Raw genomic sequence first — 12,187 nt, forward strand, 5'->3', positions numbered from 1 at the left:
GTTGTCCTACTTATGGCTACTATAAAGTGGTTCATGAAATTCTGGAGAGCCACTGCGTTACATTCATTTATTTTGAGTCAGTAAAAAAAACATTGAATATTTAATAGGGGTGAAGTTATGCAATTAATGCACACATCAAATTTTTTTCCTTAACTTAATAGGCACGTCATCTTTTACATTTGCTCAAACACTTTTACATTTGCTACATTGCCTTTAAAGTTGTCTTCACATATTTGACTAACTTATTGTAACAAAAACCACCAGAATATATAAATAAAACTAAATTTTATTAATCATATAGATTTCATTAGAAATGTGTTTGTGAAACCCTCCCCAAAACATAAGTCTGGTTACGAACTCAGTACTGTATTTTTTTTTAATGATTCTCTAAAAGAAGAAAGAGTCGCCTTCCTTTTTTCATGCTGTAGCAGGTTTGGCTGAAGTACCATCATATTCTAGATACAAGAAAATTGATGATAAGCTGACAGAACAGAATCAGCAATGATTGTTTATTTCTGATGGGACTGCATATTGGCTCTCTGTGCCATTTATAGACCTAATTATTAACCCAGGTGGTGGCATCTGTTTCATGTGACATTTCTGTTGGCGAATGACGTTATGTTGAAAATTTTGAAGCCTAGTTTCTACCAGATGGTGGCACCTGGCCAATGACAACTCAAAATTGCTCTTGTAATTTTATTTAGACAAGAATATCCAAGCCAAGTAGATACTTCAAGTGATCTTAACATGCTATGTATTCATGCAAAGTAGACACTGAGGATTTTCGCCATTTTGAAAATTTACCTACTGCAGCCAGGTTCAAACCCATGACCTTGAGAGTGAAATTACAGCGCAAAACCACTATGCCACCTTGCTAACACTCCTAGAAATTAAAGGCATGGTTTTTAAGAGAGCATCAACAATGAATGAAATCATAAATTTACCAAATGTTGGTAAAGCTAGTTCTGTTATCACTTCTTGTTGTGTGTAAGTGCTGTAGGTGGAAAACATGTTTGGGGGATGCACCTTTTTATTGGGTAGGTGTCCTGGCTTAGGCATTCTTGTTTGGCCCAAAAAAGATCAGATCAGATTACTTTTGCCATCTTTAATTCAACAAGCAGACATGGCATTTCTTTCAAAAGAGGTGGTTTAAAACCAATTTACATTAATTTTTCTTTGTTCTTACAATAACAAGGAAATATTTCAAGGGAGTGTCCTCCCCTCCCCCGCCCTTCCCCTAAGTACATCACTGTGCGCAATATGGCAAAAAATGCCTCAAAACAAAAGTTACTTTTCACACGCATTAAATACTAAGTCTGTTTATACCAAGTAAATTGATTTTTTCACATGTGAATAAAATTTTTGTAGTATTCAATGGGATTTAGTTTTCCCTCATCTGCTTGCTTTCAACTCTACTATTTTTGGTGTGTTTTCAATGCTATTCTTTCTATAATTGAACTAAAATAGAAGTTTGTTCTTTTTTGTAGGATGTTCTTCAAAGTAGTGTGGTTATGAATGGTTACCGAGCTTCTATGAAGTTAGCTTCGATATCTTTATCTGGACTTAGTCAGATTCCTCACACTGTTTCATTGAATGGAATCCAGTGTTCCCCATCAAATGTAAGATAGTTTTTTTAATTGATTAAAACATTGAAAGTTTTGTATCTTAAGTCATAAATCAGAGGCTTGATAAAAAGACTAAACAAAACTTTTATAAATTAACTTATATTACTGTTTTATCAGGGGTACCCCCCTCCTAAGGGCAAGGGCACACCCCCTCAATATTGTGGAGATCCCTCCACTAAAAGCAAGGGCCCCCCCCCTCAGAAAAAATGAGAAAAATACCCCTTAAAACACCCCCTAAAAATTTCAATGGTGCAGTCTATGCCACAAGGGCGCCCATATAGGGGGGCTTAAGCACCCCCCCCCTCTCAGAAATGAGAACTTCCTTGCTTTTAGTGCTTTTTTTCTTTGCTAAAATGTATAAAAATTTCTTTTACAGCCATTAATGAATAAGTTATTTAAAATGTCAAATTTTAATATCTCTAATATGTACTAAAATCGCTTTCCATGGGGAAAATATTCTGCTAAACCATGGGGAATATTTTTGAGCCCCTCCCCCCTTTTCTTAAAATTTTGCATATGGGCATCCTTGCTGCGCCATAACCCCTCCCCTCCCCCCCTCTTGGTAGGCACCCCTGGTTTATTTTTTTTTCAATTAAGTATACGTATTGGTAAGTTTTGACAAAATTTAATCCAGGATTTTACTCTACACAGCTGTCAGTTCGAATCATCACTATCAAAAATTCAGATAGAATGTTATCATTGATTTTAGGATGAAATAGATGAGCTCATTTTGTGAGGGAAAAGGGGGAAGAAGAGATGTGGTTGTCCCAACAGTAAGATTTTAAAAAAGATCTTTTGAATAAATTTCTTCTCATTTTAATTGAAACAACAAAGTACATTCATACCTGTACCAACCAGCTGTGAAATCCCCACAGTGCAAACAGTATACTGACCAATAGCAAGAATGTTAAAGGCATTACAAAGCAGGTGGGTCATTCTCTAAAAAATGTACTCTTTAACGCAAATATTTTTCAATTTCGAAACCTTCTGTTTTTTTGTTGTTTTTTTTCATTCTTACATGAAAGTGTTACCTACTAGAAGTAACCATAAACAATGGCCCAGCTAAGTCCCAATTATTTTACTCATAAATAATTTAAAAAAAAATAAGAAAAGCCTTGTTCATAAAAAAAAAACACCTTTTAATGTTTAAAAATCAAGGCCAATTTAATATCAAAGTAGTAATTTTTTTAATTGGTGAAAACAATGAGCTATTTTAATGATCAAGTAGGGGGAATTAAACTCTCTTAATTAAAGTATGGCTTAATTTTCAGCTATCCTTTTAGTTCAAATGTATGTTTAAAATAGATTTTAGTAAATTTGAGAATATAATGGCAATTTATAATTTTTAATAGAATGCCTAATATTGATGTATTTCCCCTCCTTTGTTTTTTTTCCACCTCAGAAATAACATTGATAAAGTCTGTCATGCAGGTGAGAAATTTTCCAATAATATACTTTAATGGATACATTTTCCAAGGAAATATTTTTTTTTCTTTGTTGCTACAATCTGCACATGTCAACCACATGAAAAGCGTTCACTTCTTTTTTTATATTAATTTACATCCCTGAAATGAGAGTTTACAATAACCACACAGTTTTTCATACAAAATCTATCTTTTTGTTTTTCGACAAAAACCTCACAACTTCTTTATGGCTGAAAATAAACAAGGGGCTCCCTTGTATCATGGAAAATAAAATGTGATGCCATTATTACCACGTGTTAATGAAAAATGGCTTTTTGGGTTTAGGTAATGGAGGAGGGAACTTATTGTGTGACATGATTTCTTATCCTACTAAAACAAACTAAAACACATTAAACAAGTACTTAAACAATTAGTATTTGAGACACTTTTGATAGGAATAATAAGTATATACTTAACTAAACAAGTTATTAAGCAATATAAACAGTCACACCAGGTGTGTGACATGCCACAGAGGTGAGAATCCACATGTTGTGAACCGAAAATATATTAAAATAAAAATTATTATTAAAAAATTGTTTGCAGGTTTAAATTGATATATTTTTGATGAAATTAAAATGCATTGTTAAATGAATTGTTCTTTAAAATTCTTACCGGTAAAAGGCGTGTGACAGAAAATTTACACAACAGAAATTTTTTTTTGAAGAATGACCGATGGTTGTAATGAATGTGAACTGCTCCAATAGTTACATCTTACCTTAGTATAAAATAAGTAAGTGCTGTCTGAGTGCTGAAATTTTTTAAACCTAAATCATTGATTTTTCATAAATATTTTTTGAAACTGAAGCTCTAAAAATAAAGCAACAAGTTTATAATTCATCAGACTAGACAATTTAAACTGTCGTTGTATTTTTCAGTTTTATACAAGTATGCTTTTTGCCCTAAATCTAGAATACTGTAGAAAATGAAGAGCTGCATATATCAGATGTCTTCAATTTTGCTCCAGATTTTAATGAAAGTAAAAATGAAACCTGTGGATTTAAACAGTTGAAGGTAATTTTTTAATTAGTTTATCTAGGGTGCTTGACAACCTGGAATTATGCAGACCCCAAAAAGTTCCTATTTTTCCTACTTTTTGGAGCTCACTCCTTTTTTTCCTACTTTTTCCTTGTTTTTCCTACTTTTTCCTTGTTTTTCCTACTTTTTCTTTTTTTAGCATATCACTGCACTGATTTTTATTTTTACTATGTATCACCAAGAATTTTCTGCTTGTTTCAAGAGAAAGAAACGAGCAGATAGTGAGCATTTCATTGACTGACTATAGTAATTACTGGAAAAAACGCAGCGCCGTTTGCATGTTCAAAAGTCAAATTTTCGGAAGTGTGATTTTTTTGCCGATTTAGCGTTTATGGTTGACTTTTCTCTTTATCGCCTCGGTTTTTGTCCTACTATTTAACAAAACAATTAAGAAATAGATACTGATTCATTCTGGTACAATTATATATTATCTACTCGTTAGTTAGAATGAAGTTTTTATTGCAGTAAACGGCCGACTGTTCAAAAAGTGCGGGAAATGCCATTAGCGTAAAATGGAGCTTGTTTTAAACAAAAGGACAGTGTAAAACCTTAAAAGGAACATAGGGGAAAGTGCCCAAATAAGAACCGCTTTTGTTGATTATTTTAGAATGCTCTTTTCCGTCCAAAAAATTACTAGTTGTGGATGCATTTCCTTACTATAAGATTTTGGGGTCAACTTGATTCAAAAATTAATACAGCTTAAGAAAAAAATTGTGGGGGGCTTTGTCATTTGCATGTTTCAGCCAATGTGTTTCTTAATATGGTACACCTAGAGATCCAAATATGGCACCTAGTGCCATATTCGGCCCCCATACCGAAATTGATCAAGAAATCAAGATTTCTAAATCAAAAATAAAGATATCAGTGTGTTAAAATCAAACGACTAATCTCATTCATAAACTAACTTTAATAACTTCATAGAAAACAAGTAAACAAATAATTGAAATAATGTAAAAATAAATTACAAAAAAAAAAGTAAATTTATTATTTCTTTATAAATATACAGGGTGTTCCATTTTAACCTGCAAGACCTTTATTTTTGCAAACGTTAGTCCTAGATGTATACTTCCAATTGCAAATATATTCAAAATCAGATGCAGAGTTAAGATATTGAAAGTTTGAAGCAAAAGAAAAAATGAGCCAAAAAATACAATATTTAACATTTTATACGACACCCAGGTCCCCTAACTATTATTTAGAGAAATAATCTCTATTGAAAACTATTACTGACACAAAAAACTTGACATTTGAGCGACAAAAACTTAAAGAAATAATAGAGTTTAAAGTTTTAAGGGACCATACAAAAGATGAGATTGTAACTTACCGCCCTTTCAGAGGAATGTCAGGTTGTCGAAGAAAATAAAATAAGTATTTATATTCTTAATTGCTATTCCAAAATAAATGCAAATGTTATGCCATGGCACGCAAAAGCACACTACAAAGCTTTGAAGATGGTTGGGTCTCTTTGGTTGCGAATGCACTGCCCACTGTTGAGCAAACTTGGAATACTATATTTTGAGGATTGCTTTACTTGGCTGCGCTTTCTCTTTTACAAGATATAAGGTAGTGCCATACTAGAAGATTATACCATATTTGGGCACTTTACCCTAAGGAAGCAAAAAATGAAAAACCTGTACATATTTTATCGATGTTAGTGCAGAATAAAAGCGACAGATAACAAAAATTTGCAAAAACTAACCACTTTTAAAAAATTTAATAAAACTAACTTTTTTCATGCAATATGATTATTGTTCCTTCTAAATCGTAAGCATGATTATAAAAATTAATTTTCTTTCCTTGCAAAGAGTGTATTTTCAAACCAAAATTTAAAAAAACGGCAAAATGTTCCCGATTTTTAGAGAAAAATCGAAAATCAATTTAAATGCTCGATTCCATCACTTTAACATTTTAAAAATACTGTTAGTTTATTTTTGGGACAGTTTTAAATGTTAGAAGATGCTTTTTGCACCCTAATGTCTTTAACCTCCTTGACATTGATTTGTACTTGATTGAATAGTTTTTTCATTTTTTGGATCATTTTGTGTTTTTAAAAAGTGTTTATATTTTCGTTACTAGTTTCTTCTAGTAAATTCTAAACTTTTTTGTTTTTACGCAGACATGTACTATGTTTCTGGTTATTTACTTTTTTTAGGAGAGAAATGCCAATTTTCTTTATTTTTCAACTTAATATATTTCTTCTCTTTTTACAAATGTTTTTTCACTTTTTTTTGATAGTTTTAGATCATTGAAAGTGCCCCCCCCCCCCTCCGGCTTTAAATTTTTATCGTAACAAAATTTGCTTAAATTAATTTTAAAAGTCTTATTATCTTTTCAGATTATGCTTTATTAGAATTTGTCTTTTCATTAGTAGGTGAATACCAAATTACTTTACCTCTACCCTCATCCTAAATTGTTCCCCTTCCATCAAAAGATGTTTTTTTCCCCGAAATTTCGTATTTTTCCTTTTGCCTTTGCTTCTGTCTCTTCTCAGTTCTGTCAGAAATGTTTCATGTTACTCTAAATTGTTTTTCTGTTTACTCTTTTGACTTGTTTTTCAAAATTTAAAACTTCTTTTGTGTGCTTATTTGGGCAATTTTTTTTTTCAAATTCTAGAAGTTTTAAGTCTTTTACTCCTTTAACTATTTCTCTTCTTTGGCACCTTTTTCGAGTTTAAACAAAAGTTTGGTGCAATATAGCCTATTAAGGTTCTTATGCAAAAAAAAATCAAACCTAACCAACCAAATTACTTTCTCCATTTACATATTTATATTACAAGAGCTGTAAACAAAAGTATCTGATAATCTGTAAAAGTTTATTTTGTGTGAAAACCTAACCGACATGAATCAAACATACATACTTGCATGAGCCAACTTTAAACCTTTTTGGGCATGCTAAAGACCTGCCTGCCGATCATGAAAAATTAAATAATGTGTGAAAAAAGATCAAGAAATGTTTAAATGTATTTGTATATTTAATTTTTAAGTTGTATATACAAATACATTTTCGTTTTTCTTAACCTGGTACATGTTATTAAGGTTATAAAAGATAAATTTTAATGGCAGGAGAAAGGATATTTATCTTAAATCGCTCCGGGGCCAGATAATATTTATCCGAAAATTTTAGTTGAATGTGCAGAGGAATTAGCAGATGTAATCGCAAACATTTTCAATGCTTCTTATAATTCGGGGACAGTGCCAGAGGACTGGAAGCTGGCTAACATTACACCGCTCTTCAAGAAAGGGTCTAAAGGGAGTGCGGGAAATTATAGACCTGTGAGTCTAACTTCGGTGGTTTGCAAAATTTTTGAAACATTGATGAAAATTAAGATAGTGAATTTTCTAGAAACTAATAATCTATTGACTAGTTTTCAGTACGGTTTTAGGAAAGGTAATTCTTGTGCAACTAATTTATTACATTTCTATGACAAAGTTACCATGGCTTTGGACAATAAGAAGCCTGTAGATGTTGTTTACATTGATTTTCAAAAAGCTTTTGATAAGGTACCGCATGTTGCTCTACTTAGCAAATTAGCTGATATAGGAATAGGAGGGAAAACTTTCATTTGGGTAAAAAATTGGCTGACCGGAAGGAAACAAAGAGTAGTTGTAAGGGGAAATTATTCTAATTGGAGTGAGGTCTTAAGCGGGGTTCCTCAAGGATCAGTGTTAGGGCCTGTTTTGTTCATTGTCTTTATGAACGATATTCACAAAAATGTTTCTGGGAACATGAACTGTTTTGCTGATGATGTCAAAGTTATGGGGACTGTAGAAAATGAAGAACAAGCAAATCAGCTGCAAGAGGATCTAGATCATATTACGGAGTGGGCTGATAAATGGGGTATGGCTGTTAATGTTGGGAAATGTCAAGTGCTACATTTAGGGCATGGAAATAAGTGTACAAGTTATTATTTGCAAGGTTCAGTCATTAGTCAGGCAGACAAAGTTACTGATCTGGGGGTCCTAATAAGTCAGGATTTAAAGTTTAGCCAACAGTGCAGCATTGCTAGCAACAAAGCCAATAAGATGCTTGGGTTTATCAATAGATCTATTTCAAATAAATCTAAAGAAGTTCTTCTGCCCTTATATAGAAGTTTGGTAAGACCCCATTTGGAGTATGCTGTTCAGTTTTGGTCTCCTTATCTTAAGAAAGACATTAATGTATTGGAAAGGGTTCAAAGGCGGGCTACAAGGCTAATAAGTGGACTTTCCCACTTAGATTATGATTCCAGGCTTGGAAGGCTAAAAATGTACAGTCTTGAGCAAAGAAGAGACCGAGGGGACATGATTCAGCTGTTTAAATTTATTAAAACGAAAGATGTTACGGGGCTGAAGTTTAGCACTGAAAACAGGACAAGGGGTCATTGTTTTAAGCTATTTAAATCTCAGGCTAACATGGATATTAGGAAAAATTATTATTTTAGCAGGGTGGTGGAACCTTGGAATAGCTTACCGGAAGAGGTGGTAATGAGCAAAGGAGTAGACAGTTTTAAGAGGGCCATTGATCTTCACTGGGGATTGTAAATTGACTAGGACCAGTCTAGCTGGGCCCAGAGCCTGTTGCTGGTCGTCACTTTTGTATTTTGTATTTTGTAAATTTGATTACTTCCCCTTGACGTTTGTGTGTAATCATATATATGTTGTATTTGTATGATATCTTAAATAGTTTGTATATTATGTTATTAACTCTAATTTTCTTCTGGGAATGAAATTTACATTTAAATTTGGCTCCTCTTGGCGTGTGTAATCATATCTTTTCCCTTTTTTCCCTACTTTTTTAAGTTATTTTTTTCCTACTTTTCCTACTTTTTTTATTTTTGATTCCTTATTTCCGACTTTTTTTCCCCAAAAAACCGTTTGGGATCTGATTATGAAAAAAATTTCAACTTTGGTAAAATTAGCATTTTGTTTAACTTTGATAAAGATCAGCAAGTATTAAAAATCACTAAAACAATTTTTTTTTTTTGTCTCAAAAACAAATATTATTTATATTTCTCTAGTTCATACGTTAATCTGGTTTGAAATTCATTATGATCTTTATCATTTTACATGCATAACTGGTCATAAAAGGTAAATAATTTTTGCAAATATAAAACTTAAATACTCCATACGTAAGTGTTTTTGTTATCTTATTTGATTTGACCTGATTTATTAGTTTTATTTAATCTAACCTAGTCTTTCATTAACTAGTTTTGTTCATATACTATTATTATAAGCTGTAATAATTCACCGAACTAAAACCTAAGTTGAAGAAAATGAACCATTGAGAAAGCATGGAATATATTTTAAATTCAAAAGGAAAGAAAAAGAAAAGTAAATTTTAAATTCGGTTTTCTACTTTGTGTTAGGAACATCCTGAATTTTTAATTTTAAGAAATGCATGAAGCAATTTTATGCTTTTATTAATGTGATTATTATAAATACTTTAATATTCCGCACATTTCTCTGATTAATTGGTAAGAGTATTTGATTAAAAGTGTTTTTGTAGTAATAAAAAGATTTTTAAAAAATGTAAGCGTAGAAAAGGAAAAATTCAGTTCTGCATGGCATTGCGCAATTCAGTGAATGATCTATCTCTGTTTGACGTTCTTGAAATAAAGTCAAATACTTGCTCATGGATTTTTAGGTATCGAAAAATCTAGACCATTTTTTTTCCTATGCCAATGGAAAAACGTCCCCGAAACCGAATTTGAAAGATCTATGGATAAATTGGTTGACCATTCAAAGCGTTGATCCTATTTTGAATAAATATTAGCTTTAAGATATGTTTACATTCGACGATCACGACCGGTAGCGCCCGGTTGGTTAATCACGTCACAGCAATGACGTCGACGGTTACTAACCGGTTGTTCACGAACCAATGCTTCATCAAACGCTTTCGGTTGATCACCGGTTTTACTTGCGCAGATGTGGCGAAGACGAATACCACGCAGGTGAAAATTACTCATAATTGGTCAGAAATGTCAAGTGGTTCCCTCAACCAATCAACCAGCTTAAGTTGTGGTTGACCGGTAGGTCAACCGGTGAGGCTCATAGAATGACATCGGAAGCGACCAGTTAACCGGTGAGGTTCATCGAACGCAAGCTATAAAACCATACTCATTTTATTCTGTCAGTAAAAAGTTTGGTAATTTTTGGATCACACTGTGTGTGGTGGTTTGTGATTCCAACTGTTACTAGCTTTTTTGTCGTATTTATTTTAAGTCAAAATAAGTTTTCAATTTTCAATCATTTGAACTTAACATTTTGAATAATACATTTGAAGAATTACTGCAATATTTTTGATACACAATATTTTGTAAATTTTTTATCAATATAACAATTACATTAAATGTTTTTTCTTTTACTTTAGGGTTCCCTTTCAATCATCATTGGAATGGAAGTCTCTTTGTTAGAGTCCTTGACACTTACATGGAATTAACTTTTTAACATCCTAGTGAATAAAATGTTATTAGCTTGATATGTTCTATCTCGCTGTTGTATATGTTGCTAAATACTTTTAGCATGTTTGAAAAAATAAACTTTACAAATTTATTGGAAAAAAAGTTTAAAGATTTATTATTTTTACTCCAAAAAATAAATATCTGGATTTCCTATGTAATATTAACAAAATCGTTTTGGTTTAAATTATTGTATTCTTTAAAAGTAACAGCAAATTAAAACAGTTGCATGATAAAACTAATTGGAATTGATGTTTGAACAATTTGCTACATTATTTAATGTGCTCAAAAATTTATATATACATTTTAATTGATCAAAGTGCATGAGTAAAATTGTTATGTTTATTATTATTATTATTTCTAGCTAAATTTCTGCTAAGTCTTTTTCTAAATAATTTTGCAGTTCATATTTTTCAATTCAACATCATGTGCATTTAAAAATGCAGATTTGTCATTCTATAAAAAATATCATTTTATACATTTTAAGTATTTTTATAATAAAATTTTGAAAACAAATTTTATATGTAATGTGCATTTGTAAGTAAATAAAAAATATGCTTTGAAACTTTCCATGGAATTTATTAAAAATTGTCTTATGTATATTTTACCACCGTAAACTAATGAGATTACCTGTATCTTAAAAGAATAGCGTGCTTTTATGTTTCTCCAAAATAGACGCAAGACTAAATGTGTCTGAGAACTGCTACTAGAAAACTAAAAAGTTGATAGAATAATTTTTTTTTTTGAACATTTTTGCCCCAAAGAAAACTGACCGACTTTTATTTTTTTTTAAATTTAAGGCAAGTCTTCACATGTACCAAAAGCAGTCGCAGATCTATAAATTTTGGGCTCCCCCTGCAACAAAATCTGTAGGGCCCCTCCCCAGAGCATATATTTGCAACGTTAATAAGTCTTAATGCTAGTTGAGCAATCACGATTGCTTATTGTTTTCACTTGACAGTCCTTGATGTGGTTCCTTTTTCAGCTTGGACCAGGGGCCTCTGCAGCACCACCACCCACCGACGCGGCTCCTCTGGTCCTGAGCATTGTTCCCTGGTATCCACTTCCGCTGGGTGGTGGCGTCCATGTCCTACACAAGCATGCTCATACACAAGCCTACACACACACACTCAACTATACACACGTAACCACCCAAGAGGAGGGACATGCTTGGAGGGTGGGGGGAGAGCCGTTTCTAGAAACAATAACTCTGATGAGTAGGGTCTTGTCGCAACTCGTGATTGTGAAAAACATAATTTGAATTCAAAGTTTCAGAAGTCAAATTAGAGTTGATTGGGGGTAATGGGTCACAGGTTTTTTTTTTTTTTTTTCAATTTCTTGGGCTGTTGGGCCTCTTGAGAACGCGGTTCCCCCCACACTGCGGGGTATGCAGATTGAGGACTGACCAAAAGTACTGGATTTTTTTGAGCAATCACGATTGCTTATTGTTCTCACTTGACTGTTTTGATGTCCTATCATTTTATTTTCCCACCGTCACCCTCCGCACCATCACCGTAGACCGGCTCCTCACGATGCTGCACCTATAGCGAAAGCCATCTCCAGGTTGCATCCATGTCCTACACACACACACGCATACATACACAACTACACACACATACACCTACACA

At 32.7% G+C, this 12,187-nt stretch overlaps 1 protein-coding gene across 1 annotated transcript in view; it reads left to right on the top strand.

Annotated features, from left to right (window-relative positions):
* Positions 1–11,033, top strand: part of LOC129234446 (lysosomal alpha-glucosidase-like) — an 82,620-nt gene extending 71,587 nt beyond the window's left edge. The window contains exons 17-19 of the mRNA XM_054868449.1: positions 1,488–1,619; positions 3,998–4,099; positions 10,472–11,033. Of these exons, the coding sequence (XP_054724424.1) occupies positions 1,488–1,619; positions 3,998–4,099; positions 10,472–10,540 (303 nt within the window). The 3' untranslated portion in view covers positions 10,541–11,033. The remainder of the gene's footprint in view (positions 1–1,487; positions 1,620–3,997; positions 4,100–10,471) is intronic.
* The last annotated feature ends 1,154 nt before the right edge of the window (positions 11,034–12,187 follow it).

This window comes from Uloborus diversus, chromosome 1, assembly GCF_026930045.1.
Source record: "Uloborus diversus isolate 005 chromosome 1, Udiv.v.3.1, whole genome shotgun sequence".
NCBI classification, from domain to species: Eukaryota; Metazoa; Arthropoda; class Arachnida; order Araneae; family Uloboridae; genus Uloborus; species Uloborus diversus.